Here is a 23,564-nt window from a genome sequence, read left to right on the forward strand (position 1 = left end):
CCATCCCTACTACCATTTGTGTGTGTGTGTGTGTGTGTGTGTGTGTGTGTGTGTGTGTGTGTGTGTAGGCATAAGACTATGAGAAATATCTCATTCAAACCATCACAAATGATAAGTTATGAAAAGATTTCAACATAGATTTAAATGCAATAGGATGGTTCGCACCAAATATGGGTATGGGCTCCTTGAGAGAGAGGGTTGTCTCTATGTATTTATTTTACTATACTTTTATGTAAATGAAATGTTTTGCCTGCATGTGTATCTATCCACTACATGCATCACTGCTGCCTATGAAGGCCAAAAGCATAATCTTGGTTGTCAATTTAACCACATCTGAAATCAGCTAGGCACAGCTGTGAGATATTCTTGACTGGGTCACTTGAGGGTGAAGACTTACCCTAAATCCTGATCATTTGAAGTGGTCAAGAAAATCCACCTTAAATCTGGGCCACCTTCTGGTGGCAGCTTACTAACATAAAGGCACATGGAAAAAGGAGGCTTCTGCATTTTGCCTGTTTGCCCACACTCCTGCTTTTCCTGCCTATGGCTAAGGCATTCCTTTGCTGGCATCAGAACCAATCTCTTCAGGATTCTGACACACCCTGAAGACCAGCTGAGACATCAAGCCTCTGGACTGAGCAACGATCAGATTCTTGACCTTTCTGTTGGGAGACAGCCATTGCTGGACTAGCCAGACCATAGCCTGTAAGTCATGTTAATAAATTCCCTTCATATATATATATATATATATATATATATATATATATTTCACTTTATCATTTCTGTTTCTCCAGAGAACTCTAATACAAAGAGGGTGTCAGATCCCCTGGAACTGGAGTTACAGATGGTTGTGAGCCGCCATGTGGAAGCTGGGAACCAGTGAACCTTGGGTACACTGAAAGTGTAGCCAGTGCTCTTAATCACTGAGCCATCCATCTCTCCAGTACCTGTCTTTGTATGTATTTGACCACAATACAGAGAGAGAAGGAGAGAGAGAACAGAGAGACAAAAAGGCAGAGACAGAGAGACAGACAGAGAGACAGAGAGACGGTGAGAGCTTTTCTCTGGGATATTGAGATGTCTCCGTGGGTAAAGGCACCCACTGCCAAGCCTGATGACCAGAGTTTAATTTCCAGGATCTACATAGTAGAAGGCAAGAAGTGACTCCTGGAAATAATACTCACATTCAAATGCAAGTACACACACACACACACACACACACACACACACACACAGAGAGAGAGAGAGAGAGAGAGAGAGACAGAGACAGAGACAGAGACAGAGACAGAGATGTAAATTTAAAATGTTTTTTTTCTTAATTCCATAATGAACAGCTTCCTTGTAGACTAAGGTTTACCAGGTGATGTCATCTGACCACAGAAGTCACCTAGATTCTCATGTTCATGTTCACTCCACTCCCTGAGGAAAATCACATGCTCCAGCTTCCTTCACTCAGCAATCAGCAGGCTGCGCTCCGCGGGGCACCTTACAGAAGGACAGTCAATGGTTTTTGCATTATTTAGGAAGGAATAAGACAGAAATCATCACAAAACCATTTAAACGTTTGTATGTGATCATCACTACCTTATATGGTAAAGAGATAATGCAACTGACCTGAAAACATTTTTTTATTTCTTTAGAGCTATATTGAGGTTGGGGACTTAGCACAGTGATAGACTATTTACCTAGCATGTACAAGGCCTTGGTTTCAGTCCCCAGCACACACACACACACACACACACACACACACACACACACACACACACACACACACATACAGGTGCAGGCATGCACAAATAGCTATAGAGTAGCTGTGGAATCTCAAGCCAGCACAGACCACAAACTACCCAAATATCGAACATAAGAAATTGGAGCTGGGGACAGCAGTCAACACTTGCAATCCCAGCACTAGGAAGGCTGAGGCAAGAGGACCACTGAGAGTTTGAGGCCAGACATTGTCTCAAACAAAAGTACAGGACAGCTCAGGCCCAGATTCAGGGCTTTGAGTTGGCCCAACCCAAAATCTACCTCACCTGTGATCTGCTGGAGCACGTGAAAGGGCTGGACTTGTCACTCCAAAGCTGCAGGATCTCCATGACACAGGGTAGCAATAGGTAAGGATCTAGGGTTGACAGTGCAGTAGAAGCCTGAGGCCCGGAATCAGACCAATGAACATTACCAAGTAAAGTTGTGTGGACAAAAGGGTGTACTGGGGATATACTGTGACACACTGCACCTTCCGCAACATGATGGTCTCTATGCTTTGTTTGTTTGGGTTTTTTTGGGGGGGAAGGGGGATTGGGAGGTTGCAAGGGCAGAGGTGGATATGAAAAGATGAATGAGACTGTAGTACATGACATGAAACACACAGATAATTAATATAAAAAATTTAAAAACACAGGCAAGTCAAAGAGGAGCACTCACTTCTACATACGGAGTTTCTCCGTCAATTGATTACAAACCTAGCACCTAATTGATTTAATAAGGGGAGAACTGACTCCACAAAGCTGTACTCTGCATGCTTGTTGTGACACACGTACACACACACACACACACACACACACACACACACACACACACACACACAGAGTAACAATAAAACACAGCAAAAGGGGCTGGGGATTTAGCTCAGTGGTAGAGCGCTTACCTAGGAAGCGCAAGGCCCTGGGTTCGGTCCCCAGCTCCGAAAAAAAGAACAAAAAAAAAAAAAAAAAAAAAAAACACAGCAAAAAATAAATAAAATGGCCTCAGCCACTGGCACCCTGACCTACACTATTTGGAATGTTGAATATCTAAACTCCCTTGTTTGTCTTAACCAGGTTCCATGATGTAAGAAATACATCCTTCTGGTCCATTTTCAGTATGAGACTCACTTAGACTTACAGAAAAGCAGAAATGCCAGGCTCCTCTCTCTCTCCTTCCCAGCACCTGGTGACTGCTTATCCCAAAACTCTGCAACGTGACTGAGCCCACAATTGGAAAGGGAGCCATCTAAAGCCACAGACTTCTTAAATGAGACTTTGTATCCAAAAGCCCGGGTGTGGGAGGGTTGAAGAGGTAGTGATGCCGGGTTGTAAATCTCTAAATTCCCAGCCTATGGGGGAAATAAGATAGGAATTTCTTGTGATCAGGGACTTTTTAGAAAACATCCTCGATGCTGTCATCGCTTTCTGCAAAAACAGTCTATTAAATCTGCTTCACCTCTTTGGTATCTTGAATTCGTTACTATGGAGTGAAGCCCCTTTTCCCAGTGATTGCCTAGATCACGGTGGGATGGCGGATTTTCAGGGCACCATAGCGACACGACATTGATGACCCATCTCAAAGAGCTAAAGTCCTGCTACACTGAGCTGGACTGTTTTTTCTCAGTTTTATTCAAATGTCAACACTAAATGTTAATTCAAATGTGAGTTCCTTATTTCTTGGACTTAGTGTCTTTTTTTTTTTTTTCCTTCCTGATCTTTCATTAGTAAGCAAGCTTTGGTTTTTACATGCTTTTCTTCAGGAGAAAAGTTTGTTTCATGAATCTCCCAGCCAAGAAGAGCTGAAGCTCATTTGGTTCCATTTAGTATTTCAGCATCTTCCGTTCATTGCTTTCCACTCTTGACTCGGTGCTACTGTGCAGCCCTCCCACACACACACACCACACTCAGCAGCCTCACCGCCCCGTCAAACAGCACGAGACCTATCCATGGCTTCCTGGCCTGTAAGATCTGTAAGTATCCATCTGACCCTCCCTCCCCATGGGGGAAGGAATTCTTCCACTTGAGCCTCTAGATGACACCACAGCCACATCGACTAAAGGCTTGATGGATCCCTTATTGTGGTTTGTTGCCTTAATCAGTTTCACAACTGTTGTATGACAAACTTTTTTCTGGGGAGATGGATGATATAACGCATAGGTACTCACCCCAGTAGAAGAATCATGGCAGACCAAAGAATGAATACCATAAAAGTCCAACTAACCAATGAGTTTCATTGTGATTACTTACAGGAATGTGGGTAAGGAGTTACTTACAGAAGTAAGTGATCACCACAGCCCACTCTAACATGGGGGACAGCTCACAATTGCTGAGAACCTGGAGCATACTGTACAGCCTCCTGGCAGTTCAACAACTTGGAATGTCCTTGCCAAGTGACTTGTTCTAAACCCCTTCCAGGCATCTCGTCTGGTTTCTGTTTCTTCCTGGCAGCAGTCTCATCTCAAGACTCTTCTGTGCAGCTTGACATGTATAAGAGGGACTCTCAGCTTTTATTGCTTATCTGGCAGGAAGGGGCCTAGTGAATCTGATCAGTTTCAGGGACTTCCTCAAGCCATTGAGTCACCTTCCTGCTTAAAGGCTACTACAGGATGGAGTGTTTCAATCTCAAAAGAAACTGTGACACAACTTCTCACTGTCCAGCTCAGATGAGCTCTCCAAATTTAAACAATCCAAATGTGATCAGAAAACTACAAGAAGGCAGTTCAACAGAAGGCATTAGGAACCACTCATCTTCCCATCTGAACCACATATAAAGCAGTGGGATTTATCTGTTGTAACTGGGAGCTGAGAGTTTATCTAAGGCTTAGAACTGCCACGTTAAGATTTGGACAGTAAACTTGACTAGTTTTGGTCAATTTTAGCAGAAGCTACCTATCTCCCAGCCCCCAGGTCTTAGGGAAGCAGCCACCATGCATGTGTACCCAAAGCTCACAAGCAGCCTATGGAGACGAGGTGGACAATAAGGATCCAGCCCTCCTATATTGGGACCTGTGTTCTAATTGCTAATTGATGCTTCCAATCACAGAGGTACAGATGTTAACTTTTATTTGCCAAAGGTAATTGTCATCTAGGAAGCTTACTGTCTGCCCACATAGGCTTAGTCCTGGAAGCTTCTAGCCTCCATACAATCTAATCTAGGCCTAGACTGTTTTCAGCCTCTGAGATTTACTGCTGAATAAGCTCACCCTTTGTAGCCCTTTCTTATATTTTTGGTTGTGAGCCTAGCCTTTAACGGCTGAGCCATCTCTCCAGCCCGTAGCTCTTTCTGAGCTCTGACTTATTGGTTCAACTCAGCCACTCTGGCTCAAAGTCCTCTCCAAGGTGACCAATTCCAACTCGCTTCTCTCTCAGCTTCTGACCAAATTGCTCTACTTGGCCTCAATCTGTTCTAATCTTCTGGCTTCTTCTCATTCTCTGGCTTGTTCTGTCTTTACCTGTGTCTACACAGGTCTTTCTTCAACCTGTCTCTTTAAACTTTCCTGGAAAACTGACTCCTTCCTCTCTCTGCATTGTCCCATCAAGTAGCTTCCCTATCCTCTCTCTTCTCATGAGTTAGGCACACCTTATTCTCTCAAATCTTTCTCTGATTCGTCACTTTGTCTGTCTGTCAATAGACATCACTTTCAAACGTGGGTGCTTCCTTCTGCCAACTAATTTTACCTTCATTTGGAATTAAAGTTGTGTACTAAGGGTACGTCTGTAGTCCAGCCAGAGGAATTAAAGGTATGTGCTAAGGGCTAAGCCACACCACAATGAGAAACAGTTTTCTTTTCTTCATTAAATAACACAATCTCAGGGTTCACAGTATGATGAAATATCCTGCAACAGACAAGCACGGGAGCTTCTCATTTGGTCAATGGTGACTCTTCTCATTGGAGTTAAAAGGCCAAAACTATTGTCTATTCTGTTCCCCTTTTGGGGCCAGGAATTAAAGACTAAGCTATGTAAAAGCAATTACATATAGGAAAATAGAAAGTCATCATGCATGTACAGGCTAAAAAAAGGTCTAGGAAGGTATAAATTTAGACCTGCACTTCTGAACCATAAACAAGGCAATCTTCATTCCAGTAAAAAAAATGTTAGCGCTGTCAGCATCTTCTGTCTTCTTTTTTTTTTTTCTTTTCTTTTTTTCGGAGCTGGGGACCGAACCCAGGGCCTTGCGCTTGCTAGGCAAGCGCTCTACCACTGAGCTAAATCCCCAACCCCATCTTCTGTCTTCTTAAGGACACACTGAAATGATTTTGAACTCAAGACCTATTAGGCTTACCCAATGGCAACAGACTTCTTGTAGAAAAGGACATTTTCATGGCTGAATGACCTTTGCTAGATCTGGTGTAATGAAAGTCTCACAGAGTGAATCTTCTTTTATTTAGTGCATGAATTTTTTGTGTATATTTGTAGGATAACCTCGGGTGTCATCTTCAAGGACAAAATCCACCTCCTTTGAGACAGGGTCTCTTCTTGGCCTGAACTTCACTGGTTAGGCTAGACTGGCTGGCCGTCAAATGTCAGGGATCCATTAGCATAGAGATGAACAGCCCATAGGATCCATCCATATTTTCTATGTGGGTTCTTTCTCTGAAACTAATTGGAGAAAATCACCAACAAATTATATTATTCTACATGCTACTGACCTTTTAAAGTCAAAATAATCTTAAACTGTCATCCTAGTTCCAACCCCCTTGAAAGTTGTTCGCTAAAACAAATAGTCACAAAACCAGACTGAAAAATGATAAACTTGTCTTATCCCTCTTCTAAACACTGTAGATTTTTGAATATGTTAGCTTTTTTCACGAAGCTGTAGATCATTTTGTTGGGGATTGGTTCTAATGCTTTGAATTAATCAGGAGTCTGCATGTCCAAATGCTGAAGGTCCTTATCCCTAATTGATTTTCAATCGATCAATAACGATCCAATGGCCAATGGCTGGGCAGAGAGAGAGGGGCAGAACTTTTAGATTTCATGGGCTAGGACCTGAGATAAAGGAAGAGAAAGAATGCCCATGACCCAGGGGAGGATAGGTCGTAATAGCTACAGGAGAGAAAGCCAACCAGCCATGTAAGAAGCCACTGACCACTTCCCCAACTGGGCCTGGGGTAGCAGAGAAAGGTTTAGGAGTCTCAGGAATAAAGGAGAGGAGCATTTGATAGCAGAGGAAGGTTTAGGAGTCTAAACCTTTGAGCAAGTCACAGTATGTCAAAACTGGCGTGCGTGCGTGTGTTTCATTCGAGAATCCAGACTGCTCCTGGGTGGGTGCGAGGGTGTGATCCGCTGGGAGCCAAAGCAGTAGAGCTAAACTACCACTACATCATTTGGTGTAAGTTTGGTGGTTAGCATCTTTTAAAAACACAGCTTCTTTGGGATAAAAAAACACAGTAACAGAACTTTTTAAGGGCACAAGCCCAATTTTTTGTGTCATTAGAAGACAGAGAAACTTCAAATTGAAGCATTTTCAATAGCAGCTGAGTGTAGTAGTGTTGCTTGTGACTCTGACCAAGACTCTTGGGGGCAGGGGTAAGAAGGCACAGAGTCAAGGACACAGACTCTGGCACTGACTCCGGGAGTCAAGTGGCAAAAGTAGACTCGTTTATTGCAGGAACTGAGCAAACCTTTATACCCCCTCCCAAGTAGCCAGATGTGGCGGTCTCTTTCTTATTGACTGGCTCCATCACCTGGTCAGCAGTCTCTAGCCATGCCAGCAGATTCTAGTTTGGCTCTGAGAAGTATCAACGGTCTATATCCCAGCATTGCGGTCTATATCCCAGCATTGCGGCTAGGCCTGTTTGGCTAAGTTCCTCCTACACAGCATATTCCAGGAAATGGAAAAGGAAATGACAGGGTGATAAGACAACAGAGGGCCAGATCGACTGGGTCATCTTGGAAGGAGACGCTCTCCTCCAGGAGAACTAGTCACTAAGTACCTTCCTCTCCTCACACTCTAATGAGCCTATTAGACACACACAATCTCACCTTTGTATGTTACATGGAGTAGTGTGTGAGCGCAGGAAACCTCGGTTCCTGGGTCACTGTATCAAAAACAACAAACAATTTTGCACTTAATGCAAATTATAAAATAATGAACTTAAGCCAATGACATTACTTGATGAGACCTCAGGGATCTTGGGAGGAAGTGAGTGTATTTTGCATGTAAAAGGGACTTGAGTTACTAGGAGAGTATAGACAATAGTGGACATTTATTATAATGGCCTCAAAAATTGTAACCACCTTTATCCACACTCCTTTGCAATGTGACTTTCTTATTCACTCATCCAGAAGTAGCATTTTATCTTTGTCTGAGCTGGGCTTGTTTTGTATGGTAACAATTCTTCTAATCTGTGAACATGGAATGCCTTTCTACTTTTTGTACCTTCAGTTTCTTTCACCAGTCGTTTATCTTCATTACAGTTTGTTTTCCTTCACAGTTAAACTTACTATAGCTTTTGGAATATTTATTTTTGCAACTTACTGTGACTACTCTGGATTTTTCAGCTAGTTTGTTACTCATGTATCTATGCTAATTTGATAGGTTAATCTTACTCTGGAATTTAACTGAAATTCTTTGTCAGTCCTAGCAGAGTTTTAGTTGTGTCTTAGATTTTTCTTCATGTACAATCATACTGGGCCCCCAAGATAGCTCATCAGGTTAAGGTGATTGCCACCAAGCCCGTGAGACCTACACACACACACAAACACACACACATACTCATACACACACACACACACACACACACTCATATACACCCACACACACATTCACATACACACACACTCACAAACATACACACTCATACACACATACATGCATACATGCACACACACACACATACACACACACACACACACACACACACACACACACACACACACAGTGTAACAAGAAAATATATGGTGGGGAGGATCTGGAAGGAACTGGAGGAGAGAAAAAGTCATAACCAGAACACACTGTCTGAAAAATATTTTGTCAAAAAAAAAGTTTAAAATATAAAAACCATGCTATTTACAAACAGAAATGAAGTCTTCTTTCTAATTTCAGTGCCCTCTGTTTCTTTCTTTTGCCTTATTTCTCAGGCTAGGCCTTACAGGGCTATTGAAACATCTAAAGTTAGCACCCGTGTCTTAATTCCAGTTCTCAGAAGAAAGGCTTTAACTTCCCCCATTTAATAGTGTCACCTGACCTCAACACAAATGGAACTCTATTGAGGCAAATTCTTGCTGTACTGGACCTTTAACATTCTCATTATTGGAGGACGCTAAATTTTATCCAATACTTTTCCACCTTTAGTGAAAGGACAATGGTTTTGTCCTGTTGGCATGTTAACTTATTTGAACATGCTATTCAATTCAGTTTTTATATTTAAATTTTTTTATTTAAATTATTCATTTATTTTTGAGACAGTCTTACATCACCCAGGCTGGCCTTTAGCTTACTGTGTAGATGAGGATGACCTTGAACTTATGACTTCCTGCCTACTACCAAGTGCTGGGATTACAGGTATATGCAACCATGTCCAGAGAGAAAGGTTTAATGTAGGTTGGCCTCAAACTAGTGTTCCTCCTGTCTGATCCTCTTTACCATTTGCCTACCAGTAAGCACTAGAGTGGCCTGCAGAAGTGCTGCCATGCTCTCCTGTCCATGATGAAACATGTGGGCCCCGACTTCTCCCCTCAGTGCCAACAGCCCCTTGTCCCAGGTTCCTAGGAGTCAGGAAAGCATGGTCAACTCCACATTCCTGAAAACACTCCATATAGCAGAGTTCAGCTCCTGGGGATTAGCCCACATTTTATTTTACAGTACATTCATAAAAGTTCCTGCATTTCCAAGGTAACCAGATCACATTCCGGTGAGCACTTCAGGTAATAAAAATCATACAATGACTCTGGCTTTAAAAACAAGGTATGGTGATGCGCAGGAATATGTCTTCCCTTCAATACTGCAGATGGCAATTCACCACGAAGTAAGATCTCCAAAGCCCATGCCCCCGGGATCCAGTGTGAAGGCATACTACCTATGTTACAATTAAACCACATAAGACATGGGAGAAAACGGACCACTTCAGAGCTCTAAAGCCCCCGCAATGCAATCTTCCCCTTCTAACTGCTGGGGGACACGCAGCTTTGGTGCCCTGAAAAATGAGAGACGGCAAAATACAGGGTGATTTCACTCTGAAACACATGGCTTTTCAAAGCTACTTCTGAAAAAAAATTAAATAACCTAAATTAAAAAAAAAAAAAAGAATACAAGTAAGGATTGACAATTCAGGAATCACCCGGAAAATCCTGCCAGTTGCTGATGGAAATTTAAGCTGCAGGTATTTCACACAAACAAAATCTGTATCACATCCAGAAATATTTCGAGTCCTGATAACATATTTTCATTTTGCCGAATGAAAGCACAGTGGTTCATAGTCTGCTTTTGAACAGTGCGGGAAAAGCCATCTGCGACAGTGACGTCATCACTCACCTGTAAACCCAGCTGGCCAAGAGACCAACCCTTGAGGAATTTATGAAAAAGCAACTGAGCCGTAATAAAGACTAAGCCAAGTCAGGCTGGAGAGACTTCAGACCGTGAAGAGCAGATTGTTAGGTTAGAGCTGTCGGGTCTTCTTACTAAATGAAAAGACGTCTACCATTTGTAACGGCTGTAACTCCAAGCCCTGGGAAGCTGAGGGAGGACTGCTGCAAGTCTGAGGTCAGCCTAAGCCACAGAGTGAGTTCCAGTCCAGCCAGAACTACGTAGCAAAACCCACCGGCTGGGTGTGTTAACAGCCATGGGGCTGACTCAGGAGGACTGCAATCTTGAGGTCAACCTGGGTTGCATACAGAAATTGTCTCTCTCTCTCACAAAGAAAGAAGGGAGGGTTGAATGGAGAAAGGAAAAAAATTATAAAATGCTTTGGGCCCTGTCCAACATGGTTGGAATGGTAACTACTGACCGAGCCCCCACCCAGGAGTCACCTTCTGCTTAGAACTTCAGTGTGCTTTCATATTGGGATGCCCACAACCCCTGCAGTATTACTTAAACACATGACCCATAAGACCGTCAGTCTTTCTGCTAAGCCCAGTGACTGACAAGTCCCTGCTGCTGGCTGCCAAGAGGCGGGTGAAGCCTGAAATTAGCAGGTTGTCAATATTATCAATACACTTTCGATCCTGAAAGAATCATCATCCCCCTCAGAGAGAAAATGTGGTGGGAAACTGAATTTAACAGTTCTTAGGATGCCGCAGATGTCTTAGGGAAAATCAGACAGTTCTTAGGATAGCCACAGATGTCTTAGGAAAACCAGACAGTTCTTAGGATAGCCACAGATGTCTTAGGAAAACCAGACAGTTCTTAGGATAGCCACAGATGTCTTAGGTAAAACCAGAGCCACTGCCTGAGTTCCGACCCTTGAAGGAAGCCTTTGGGCACAGGGTGGTCCAAGGGTGCAGGGATGCTTCTGAAGCCAGAGTGAGACCTGCACTAACTGCCTGACGGTCAACTCACAGAGAAAAATGCAGAATGAAATGACATAACCAAGGTTTACAGGATATCTAGAAATATGTTTTATGCTTTAAAAAAAATTGCAATGCACTCCAAAAAAATTGTTTTCTGATTATTCATGTACAACAGAAGGCACTGTTATCTGCATAAATCCACTGATTCTTCATGGCAAAAACCTGAGACATGCGCCGATACAGAACTCTAAACCCTCAGCGTTCAGCCTTCAGAGCGGACGCTCTGTCCTTTCCAATCAATGATTCTGCTTTTTTAAAATTTCATACATTACAGTAGCTGTTAAAAATATATATATTCCAGGGTGAGAAGGGTCAAGGAAAGGGAGAACAGGTCCGTGGCCGCCTGATGCCGACGACTCAGTCCCTTGTTTCCCTCTTGGCCCTCAACCCGTGTACTAAGCAGCAGCGGTGACGCCGATCGGTGCACGGTGGACGCGCCTTCCGGGTGTTGCTGGGCGCAGCTCCAAAATTAAATGCAGAGAAGATGCTCCTGTCCTCAAATGTGGAACTGCCCTGCTATTAAAAAAAAAAAAAAGTGGGGAGGGAATGATTGCTTCAGGTGAGAGAGTTTAAAGTAACCTTAAAAAAACAGGCTTTTCATACATATACAGCCACCCAATTAGACAAGATGGATGAAGCAAAGAAGTGCAGACCGACAGGAGCCGGATGTAGATCGCTCCTGAGAGACACAGCCAGAATACAGCAAATATAGAGGCGAATGCCAGCAGCAAACCACTGAACTGAGAATAGGTCCCCTATTGAAGGAATCAGAGAAAGAACTGGAAGAGCTTGAAGGGGCTCGAGACCCCAAAAGTACAACAATGCCAAGCAACCAGAGCTTCCAGGGACTAAGCCACTACCTAAAGACTATACATGGACTGACCCTGGACTCTGACCCCATAGGTAGCAATGAATATCCTAGTAAGAGCACCAGTGGAAGGGGAAGCCCTGGGTCCTGCTAAGACTGAACCCCCAGTGAACTAGTCTATGGGGGGAGGGCGGCAATGGGGGGAGGGTTGGGAGGGGAACACCCATAAGGAAGGGGAGGGGGGAGGGGGATGTTTGCCCGGAAACCGGGAAAGGGAATAACACTCGAAATGTATATAAGAAATACTCAAGTAAATAAAAAAAAAAAAAAAAAAAAAAAAAAAAAAACAGGCTTTTATGATAGTGTACTGTTTTGTTTTGTTCCAGACAGGGCCTCACGTAGCTCAAGCCGGCCTCTAACTTGATATCCAGCTGAGGATGGCTTTCAACTCCTGATTGTCCAGTCTCTACACACCAAGTGCTGGGATTACAGACACCACCCTCCCCTCCCAGGCCTGGTTCCTTTTACAGATTTCAACTTGAAAAGAGGGTGATTCCTGGTATTGGTCTGCCTAACCGGATGCCAGCCTTTATGTTTGACGTGGAAAACCCATTTGCTAGCATAAGAGAAATGTAAACAGTTCTGAAGCTGCAAGCCAATAGCTACAGGCTCCACTCCTCGATGTAGCTAACAAAAGATGTGTCACTCCCCTACCCACGCCCGGATCTAAACACTCCTCACCTAAAACTCCCCATGTCTTCTATTGAAATACTTTCTAAGCACAAGTCTTTCCAATTAACAACCCAGGAGGGAGCTCAGAATCCTAACATTAAACAATTTCTCCTTAAAAACTGAAAATTAACAGTCACCAACACATGAATCCCTACAATTATAAGGACTTTCCCTGGTTTAGGTCAGAAATGTCCCCTGAAGTCCACATGCTGAACTTCTGTTCCCAGCCTAAGGCACGACTGGGAGGTGGAACCTCTAAGAGGAGAGGCCTCACTGGAGGAAGTGAGGTTACTGGGTATGCTTTTTTAAAGATTTATTTTTGTGTGTATGTGTGTGTATATGTGTGTATGTGCACATGCATACACACATGCACCTGTGTGAGAGGGGTTTATGCCACATGTGTGAAGTGTCCAAGAAGCCAGAAAAGGGCATCACAAAAGGAAACTGGAGCTACAGGTAGTTGTGAGCCACCTGATATGGGTGCTGGGAACCTAACCCAGATTCTATGCAAGAATAGCAATGACTCTTTAATTATTGAGCACCCTTCTCCAGCCCCATGGGGTGTGCTTTTAAAGGAGATACTAGGACCCCAGCCCCATCTCCTCTTTGCTTCCCAGATCCCTGCACACACCTGTAATCTGAGCCCTCAGGGGGGTTGAGGCAGAAGGATAGTTGAGTTTGAAGTTAGTGTGGGGTACACAGTGAGTTCCAGGCCAGCTAAAAAGACAGACAGACATAGGAGAGGGACGGGGAGGAGGAGAGGAAGAAGGGGGAGGGAAGGGGGAGGTGGAGGACAACAACTACTAGGGTTGTAGCTCACTGGGAGATTATTTGCCCAACATGTACAAAGCTCTGAGTTCAAACCCCAGTATCTTGAATAGAGATAAAGAAGAACCATTCAGCCCAGGAGGAGCACAGTAACTCCAGTACATACAGATAAAAATAAGAGGATTACAAGTTCAGGCCAGCCTAGCTACATGGCAAAACCCCGTCTTAAAAACAAAACAAGCACAGCTATGTGACAATGGAATCCTTCATTATCATGAAGGCTGGTCTTCAGCCATTTTAATCAAGTAAGGCAGATGGTGACACACAACTCCAAGTTGGAAAGGAATGGCTGACCTGCCAGTGTCCTTCGGTGCTCTGCCAACGTGTACACCTCCTGTAGCTTTCTCTTCTGATCCTCACTGAGTGGTGCCACCAGCAGCTGGTACCAGGCAGCATCCCGATTCTGCACAGCTACAGCATTTCGTGGGGTTTGGAGGAGAAAAGGTGAGAGAGCCAGTGACCATTATCATCTCAGGATAGGTAAGTAGCATGAACAAATCACAATGAGATTGTCACACAGTAGTAGGCAGGGTCATGAGTCTGATCCTAATAGTCATTTCTGAGGGCCCACTTGATACTCAACTATCAGGAGCCCCAAGGAAAATAACTCTCACGAACCTGTGGTTTCCCAAATTGTCTTCTTCTATCTTCTTCTGGAAGTTTTCCCAGCTACTCCCTAAAATTCTGACACTGGGAAACATCGAGGCTCCCTCATTACCGTCCTCCTTGGGCTCTTCTTACTGCCTTCCCCGCCGGCTCAGTTTCTGCACTGTGGGCCCAACACACCCTTCCCTTCTTTTCCTGGACTTTTCCAGCTAAATACTTCAAATTTAGCACAACTGAAACAAAGTTTAACATTTTCCTCTAAATGCTTGCAATCTCCCATTTTCCTCGCTAGCTCTATTGGCCTCTTAGGAAATCACTACAAACACTTCACATCTGTAGCCATGCCCAGCCCACATCCGGTCCTCTGCCTGTCTCTTAAAGTCCTCTACCTACAGGCTCCCCCCATCCAGTTCCATAGTTCCATTGCTAGTCCTGATCTAGCAATCTCACATTGCCTGCGCTCCTCCAGATTTTGCACTTTGACCGAATTGTCCCACAAGTAAACTACCACATAAGGTCAACAGCTTTTGGGAAAACACTCCACTCTGCACTGGGCAAAGGGCTCATATCCAAGGCAGCCACCCTTGGTCCTGCCCTCCTTCCTAGGGATTTCTCAGAGGCTTTTTTCCTGGTGGTCTGTCCAAGCTTGTCTGCAGATGGCCATAACCCCACCGGAGGAGCTTCTAAACTGGAGACTGAAAAACTGCTGAGGTGGTCAGGATGCACACCATGTCTACTGACAGCCACCCTGAAGCACACTTTCCAATTTCTATCTCTACAGCTGGCTTTCAGAATACTTCTATACTTGTGGCAAAATTAAATAATGGTGGTGTGTTATGTTGGCATTGCATAGTTGGGAAAAATACTGCACACACATGAGAATCTTAAGCATCTAACAGTAGAAGTAACAGAACCACAGAAACATTATTGAACCATAAAATGAATAATAGATATTATTTAATTTCTTCTAGTGCAACTATTAGACTAATAATTTGCTAAGTGTTTCATTGGCTTATTCCTCAGTTTTATCTGTAGGAAACAAGTGAAGTCCTGAGTCAAATGTGTGTCACTGACATGAGTTCAGCCATGTCAAGGACTCCAGTGCCTCAGTCCTATGGGAAGGCAAAGTTTTCTATGAATGAGGCTCAGAGAATGGCAAAGCCTCCCTTGAGTCCATGTGCAAATATTGACGGTGTGTGCAGAAAATGTCCACCATAGCTCCTCTTAACTCCTGCCACCCAGTGTTTGCAACCTGAAGATGCTCCTTCAGAGGAAGAATTTATTCTACGCAGATGAGCTAAACCTGCCTCCTTGTTCAGCTGTACATAAAAAACTCTCCTCCCTCTTCAACTGATTGCAATAAACTCGCTGAGCTTCCAGGGTGCTGCAGCCTCTTTATCGGAGAGCGCATCCCACCTGATCCCAATTTCTTTGTGTGTCTGTGTCTGTCATTTCTCCATTCTGCCACAGTGGCACGGAGCCTGTGCTTCCCATTCACATCTCCCACTGTATACAAGGCCTTCCGACACATGGCTTTAAGGAGTCTCATCACTTATAATCCCATCTCATCCCATTTAAAACCATTCCTTGGCCTGTGCTCTGTCAGAACCGTAACACCTCTGGTCACGGCAGTCCATTTTCCTAACAGTTGTGATATGCTGTGGAAAATGGAAATTCTGAGTCTGTTCTGTATGTGGCATGAAACTGTGAGTCGGTGGAACTAAGGACTACGAGCGTCTGGTCACCTGAGTTCTTAAGGAAATTTGCTAAGTCTGAGTCTGGAGCACGACTGGAGTAAGTTCAAAGAGAAAGAGTATGCGGCTCTTCATGTGGGTACGAGGACACAGTGTGGCTCTTGGGTACCTGCACACAGTGTGGCTCTTCAGAGTTTTCGTACACATGCTAAGAACTGAACTGTCTCTATATTCTGCTCATCAACCAATGAAGTCTCAGTTGTGACAGAGATGGGGGCTTGATAAATAACTGATAAATAACTCCTTTAAAGGTGACCTGCAGGCTCACCCTGATGCTGATGCTACAGCAATGGAACTTAGGACAGCCTTTGCGTGTGTTATTATGCTAACTTTTTTCACTTGATGTATGTTTGGTTATTTCTAAAAGGAAAGATAAAAAGATAAAATTCTAAAAGTCTATACCAATACAGTGGTGGTGGTGGTGGGGATCCCCAAACAACTTCTAACAGGAAGAAATCTAAGATGTTTGAAAGCATAACTTCAGATTGGAGAATGGGGTCAGGGGGAATGACAAGAGAAGACGTACTCAGCAGAGCTTGTGTGAAAAACTGGTACTCATCCACGCTGTTGTCGAGGTCCAGTGGGGTGCTGAAGCCCTCGAGGGCTGTCTCCTCCACCACTTCTTCATCCCAGTCGTCATCCTCCTCCTCCTCGCCTCTGCAGATCTGTGACTGCATAGCTTGAGCGTTTACACTTGTCTCCTCCTCCTCCTCACTGGAAATCTCCTCTGGGGGCCATTAATTATGTGAAAGGATGAGAAACAAGGATTACAAAACACTGTGAAAACATGAAGCCACCACAGAATCCATCTACAGTTGTAAACTTTATCTCTGCTGCAGTAGTTGACTGGCCTCGCCCTCTTCAGCTCAATGACTCAGGCTGAACACTGCAGATGCTGCACCATGGCCACCCTAGGAACGTATGAGTACTGTCTAACTGCAGATTCTCCCTGTTCTTCTGATGGGAATTAGTACCAATGACCAATAAATGTAGAAAAACATTAAACAACCATAGCCATCGGGGAAATGCAACTCAACACTGAGTTTCCATTTCAGCCCTGTCAGAAGGGCAGCCATTAAGAAAACAAACAACAGGAGTTGGAGTGATGGCTCAGTGACTCCTCTGCCATAGGATCCAGGTTCTAATCCCAGCACCTACATGGGGGCTCACACCCATTCATAACCCCAGTTCTAGGGAGTCCTCTTCTGACCAGTGTTAGACAAAAATAAATAAATAAATAAATAAATCTTAAAAATTAAAAAAATTAAAAAGAAAACAAAAAATAATGTTGGTGATGATGAGAGAAAAAGAGAAAGAACCCTTCTGCTTCACTATTGGGAATGTAAAATAATCCAATCATTAGAAAGTCAGTAATGAAAATTGTTCAAAAAAATTAAAAATAAAACTTCTAGCCAAGTGTGGGGGGCTCAGGGTTATAGTCCCAACACTAGGAGATAGAGGCAGGAGGATCACTGCGAGTTCAAAGCAACTCTTCACCTACATAGTGAGGTCTAGAACAGTGATAGCTACACTCCAAATCAGGCTGGTAAATGCACTTGCTGAGTACGTCTGACGACCCGAGCTCAGTCCTTAACCCTCACAAAGGGAGCAGACACACAGACGCAGACGCACACACACACACACACACACACACACACGCAAATTAAAATTTTTAAAATATACTTTTGAAAAAACACCTAAACCAACCAATCAGTCAATATCCCATATGATTCAGATATATCATTTATGGATTAAATACCTAAAGAATCAAAGCCATCTACTACAGAAAAATCTACATACCCAAGCTCAAGGCAGGCATCAGTATTCACAATAGCCAAACAATGACATCAGCCTAGGTGCCCCTCAACAAATAAATGCATAAAGAAACTATGGCAAAAATAACAACATAACACAGAGTAAACACATGCCTGTAAACACAGTACCAGCGAGGCTAGGACAGAAGTATTCCTGTGTGTGTGAAGCCAGCCAGGACTAGGTAACAAACCATGCCTCAAAAAAAAAAAAAAAAAAAGAAGGGGAGGAGGAAGAAGAAGATAGAAAGAAGAAGAGAAGGAAGAAAAGGAAGAGAAGAAGAGGAGGAGGAGGGGTGTGAAGAACATAACTTACAGGAAACAGATGCACTGGAGACCATCACGGTCAGTGAAATAAGCCATCTCATTTAAAAACAAACCATCACTTTTTCCCTTTGCAGATGTACCAGGGTGGGAAGAACAGTAAGGACATGAAAGTAAAGAGGAACTACTCAGAGTGTGGAGGGCAATGGGGAGGGAGATGAGGATGCCCAGGAATAACAGGTGACATTGGTCACAACCCAGCATATGCTTGTATAGAAATACCTCAACGACACATCCACCCCAACAATCAATATGTTAATAGCAATCAATACAAGCCAGGCTTAGTATCGCTGGGCTGTAATCCCAGAGCTGGAGACAAGAGGGTGGCAGGGTTATGAGTTTGGGACCCGTCTAGCTGAACTGCAAATCTGACAGCAGCAGCTTGATCTTTGACTCCCCAACCTTCAAAGCAATGACAAGGTTTCTGTTGTTCTAAGTTGTGGTCAAATGTCAAGTGACCCACACAACACAGGCCCTTCTACACAAGGCCTTCCCAATAGTAAAAACAAGACAAGATCGACAAGGCGGCTTTATGGATAAAGCAAGAAACCACGGTTTGGAAACAAGCAGATGGCACAGATGTAATTACTAAGACAGGAAAAGCACCTCGGCCAGTTCATCATTCCACGTCAGTATGAAGAAAGTCAACAAGTCCAGGGCATTCCCTCTCGACCACACTAGTCATGAACCAATAAATAGTTTAAAAAGCAAGAAATTATAAAGATAATAAGCTGAAAAACAGTTCTATAGGGTTTTTTTTGTTTTTTTGGTTTTTTTTGTGTGTTCTTTTTTTTTTTTTCAGAGCTGGGGACCGAACCCAGGGCCTTGCGCTTCCTAGGTAAGCGCTCTACCACTGAGCTAAATCCCCAGCCCCCAGTTCTGTAGTTTTTAGCATATGTTCATTCAAAGGAAAAAATAGGAGGACAGGGAAGGAAGAGGAAGGAAGTTACTTCAAAAGATCTACTTAAGCTTGCAGAAAGATCAATTCATGCCGAGGTGGGATATGAGTGATTTAAAACTCCTTGTATATTAATGCTATAGGATGATTCCTATTTATTGATGAAAATATCTTAAATCTAAACTTGTGGAAATCACAGAATTTAGCATGTAAAATATAGATGTACATTTTATGGAAATTCTGATATTTCTCAACTAACAAAGTGTCTGGTTTGTTTTGGTTTTTCTATTGTTTTTTTTTTGTTTGTTTGCTTGTTGTTTGGGGGTTTTTGGTTTTGTTTTGTTTTTTGAGACAGGATTTCTCTACGTAGTCCTCACTGACCAGGAACTAACTCTGTAGACCAGGCTGGCCTCAAACTCAAGAGATCTGCCTTCCTCATCCTCCACAATACCAGGATTATAGGTGTGTGCCACCCGGCTCAAAGTGTCTGTCTTTAACAAGAGAAAACAACTTCATTGGAGCTGGATAATGCAACTTCCTGGGTTCCCAAAAGTAGTTTCGTGTCTTCTTATTAGACAAATAACCATGTAATAATATTCTTTGCTTGTTTGCAATAGGGTATCTCCAGGCAGCCTGGACTATCCTGCAACTCCCTGTATAGACCAGCCTGGCTCTGAATTTATATAGATGTGCCTGCCTCTGCCTCCCAAATGCTGGGACTAGAGGTGTGCACCATCACACCAGGCTCCATCAAATATCCTTGATGCTGACAAGTACTTTTGAAGTGGTAGAGATCAAATTACAGGAGTTGTACATGCTAGGTAAGTGCTCTACTGCTGAGTTAGCCCCAAGGGTAACAACCTTACCCTGACCATTTTTATTGCATTTATGTATGTGTCTGCACATGTGTGCAAGCCAGAGTACAACTGGCAGGAGTCAGTTCTTTCCTTCTGCCAGGTAGGTTCTGGAGCTTGAACCCAGGTCATAAGGCTTGGTAGTAAGCACCTTTACTCACTGAAACACCTTGTCAACCCTGTGATTCTGGTTTTGTTTGTTTGTTTGTTTGTTTTGTTAAGATTTATTTATGTATCTGAGTTCACTGTAGCTGTCTTCAGACACACCAGAAGAGGGCATCAGATCCCATTACAGATGGCTGTGAGCCACCATGTGGCTGCTGGGAATTGAACTCAGGACCTCTGGAAGAGCAGTCAGTGCTCTTAACCGCTGAGCCATCTCTCCAGCCCTGTGATTCTTGATGGCTAAATTGCCTGCATTTATGCATTTTATTCTAAGTTTCTTTAAACCTTAAATAACTCAATATTATAATCTTTGAAGATGAATTACCCAAAAACCATTAAGAAAAGGATCAATCTCTATAAACTCTTGAACTGACACTTAATCTAGGGAGTCAATTCAGTTAATGGTAGCTACCTTTAGTTACACCATGAAAGTAAGTCTTGTTGCTGATTCACAGTCAAGACCGCCTGACTCTCTAACACACAGACTTATCAAGAGAATTCATAGTCAAGACCGCCTGACTCTCTAACACATAGACTTATCAAGATAATTCATAGTCAAGACCGCCTGACTCTCTAACACACAGACTTATCAAGATAATTCATAGTCAAGACCGCCTGATTCTCTAACACACAGACTTATCAAGAGAATTCATAGTCAAGACCGCCTGACTTTCTAACACACAGACTTATCAAGAGAATTCATAGTCAAGACCGCCTGATTCTCTAACACATAGACTTATCAAGAGAAAAACACATCTACTAGGGTCCATTTAGAAGTCACTGAGAGTTTTCAGTGTCAAGAGGAGCACAGATCTAAATATATCCTACATGATGAAATGTGTAAGTCACCCAAGCCCCAGTTTAAATGGGTCAAAGGCCAGAGAATGTCAATCTGTTTAATGACTCCAAACAGGCTACAGTTTAAAGAAAACACATGCTGAAATCAAAATCTGAGTCAGAAACGACAGTGTGCACACACAATCCCAGTGCACAGGAGACTAAAGCAGGAATGTCGTAAGCTTAAGGTTAGTCTGAGCTACAAAGCAAGGCCTAGCTCAAAAAAGCACTGGGTTGTGGAGATGGCTCGGTAGGTAAAGGCGCTTGGCCTGGAAGCTGAGTTCAATCCCCGGGACTCAGGTGGGAGCAGAGAACAAACTCTTGTAAATTGTTCGCTGACATCCGCACACATGCGTACCCAAACAAGTACATATTTTTTAACTTTTTTAAAGCAAAGTATGGGTCTGGAGAGATAGCTCTGTGGTTAAGAGCAGTGGCTGTTCCACAGACAACCCGGATTTGGTTCACAGCACTACATGGTGGTTCACAGCAATCTGAATTCCAGTTCTAGGAAATTCTACACTTTCTTCTGGCCTATACAGGTCCTAGGCACACATGTGGCGCACATACATACATATATACATATATACATACATACATACATACATACATACATACATAATGGCAATCACCCATGCACATAAAATAATTTAATTTTTATAATAAATTAATCAATTTTTAAAAGCAAAACCAACTATAGTACAAATCATGAGTAGAAGACTTTACCATTTTCCTCTATGTCAGCTTTCTCTGCCTTTGAGTGATTTTCACGGTTTACTGTTTGTCGTGTAGCACAGACCTGCTTCAGGCCAAGGAAAAGGAAGAGAATGGAGGGGAGGATCTGTGCAGCCACAGCATCCACGGCAGGAGGTCGGTTCTGCAGCTCCAAGAGCACGCTTAGTCCTATTATACACATCTTCCGGTCATGGTGTCTGCAAAACGTGGAAAACGTGCAGATGCGGTCACAAAGCACCAACTCGGAGCAGTGGTTCTCACCCTTCCTGATGCTGCAACCCTGCATGACTTCCTCATGCTCTGCTGATCCCAACTATTGCTACTTCATAACTGTCATGTGCTACCGTTATAGATCATAATTAAGTATTTTTGGAGATATTTAGTCATAGTTCACAGGTTGAGTATCACAGCTCTAGAAAAACTTAAAGCAATTGAAGCCCGTGTAAACCAAATTCTACAAACAGACCAACGGTTATCACCAAAGACTTGTGGGGAGAGTCAGGTGTGGTGGCTCAAACCTATAATCCCAGCACTGAGGAGGCTGAGACAGGGGCAATGTAAAGTCAAGGTGAACCTGAACTATAGAGCAATTTCAAGATCAGCCTAGGCTCTATAAAAAGACTTGGCTTCAGGAGGGGGAAAGGGCTTATAGGAGTCTGCCATTAGCATTTACCCTTGCTATAATACCACTTATGATTAATGAAAGAGCTGTATCCGAATGTTGGTATAATGAGGTTTGCTAGAGCAGAAATGGCTCCTTGACAGCATACAATTTCTATACAATGGGAAAAGTGAAGGGCTCTCCATACTGTGCTCCCTTAGCCTGGTCCTCAGGGTTTCTTGGCAGATATGCTCCATCTACACCAACCCAGGGTGCCAAAAGCTGTTTCATCTGGTGTGCTGACCTGGCTAACCATACATACATCTGCCATCAGTCTTTGCCATAACAGAATAAAAAAAAAATTAATTCCAAAGGAAAAATGATTGGTTAATTTAGACACATTTGTCTATGAAATATTTCTTTTGTTTTAAAATATCAAAATTAAAAGACAAAAGTTAGGAGGAAACAAGCTCAGTGAGTAAGAGCAACTGCTGTTCTTCTAGAGGACCTGAGCTTGAGTCCCAGCACCCACGACAAATGGCTTAGAATCACCTACAACACCAGCTCCAGGAGCTCCAATACCTGTTCCAGGAGCTCCAACACCTGCTCCAGGAGACCCAACACCTGCTCTAGGAGGTCCAACACCTGCTCTAGGAGATCCAACACCTGCTCTAGGAGATCCAACACCTGCTCTAAGAGACCCAACACCTGCTCTAGAGACCCAACACCTGCTCTAGAAGACCCAACACCTGATCTAGGAGACCCAACACCTGCTCTAGAAGACCCAACACCTGATCTAGGAGACCCAACACCTGCTCTAGGAGACCCAACACCTGTTCTGGCCTCTGAACATACCCAAACATGCATAGAGTACACATGGCATGCCTCCACAGAGATACACACATATACATGAATAAAAATAAATCTTAAAAGCTCGGTACTCAGAAGGCAGAGGCAGGAGGATCAGGTGTTCAAGGCCAGCTTGGCCACATGAGATCAGTCTTGAAAAGAATAAAGTTAGAACTTACACTAAACACTATATTCTATATCTTTCCATCAGGTTATACTTCTAATCCATATTTCCTAATTATGTGGACTGGAGTGATGGCTCAGCAAATAAAGGTGCTGCTTTAAGAATGCTTTTAGAACAGACTCCTAAAAGCTGTCCTCAGAAATGCACATGCCATGATATAAGTCTGCCCCCACAGACAAAATAAATAATTTTTTAAACATTCTTAATCTTCAAAAATCTAAATAGTACACTTAAAGGTCCCCGAGTTATAAAGATTATCTCACAACACACCTCTGTGTACTACAAAGTAGATTTCCTGCAACAGCAAAGCAATGTAAAAG

General features: G+C 43.3%; 1 protein-coding gene across 2 annotated transcripts in view; it reads right to left on the minus strand.

Annotated features, from left to right (window-relative positions):
- Positions 1–9,517: 9,517 nt before the first annotated feature.
- Positions 9,518–23,564, minus strand: part of Ipo8 (importin 8) — a 64,493-nt gene continuing 50,446 nt past the window's right edge. The window contains 4 exon segments of one of the 2 annotated variants that reach the window (NM_001400882.1): positions 9,518–11,771; positions 13,921–14,037; positions 16,513–16,713; positions 21,602–21,807. In NM_001400882.1, the coding sequence (NP_001387811.1) occupies positions 11,755–11,771; positions 13,921–14,037; positions 16,513–16,713; positions 21,602–21,807 (541 nt within the window). In that variant the 3' untranslated portion in view covers positions 9,518–11,754. 2 annotated transcript variants of the gene reach the window in all.

Source organism: Rattus norvegicus, chromosome 4 (genome assembly GCF_021556685.1).
Source record: "Rattus norvegicus strain SHRSP/BbbUtx chromosome 4, alternate assembly SHRSP_T2T, whole genome shotgun sequence".
NCBI lineage: Eukaryota > Metazoa > Chordata > Mammalia > Rodentia > Muridae > Rattus > Rattus norvegicus.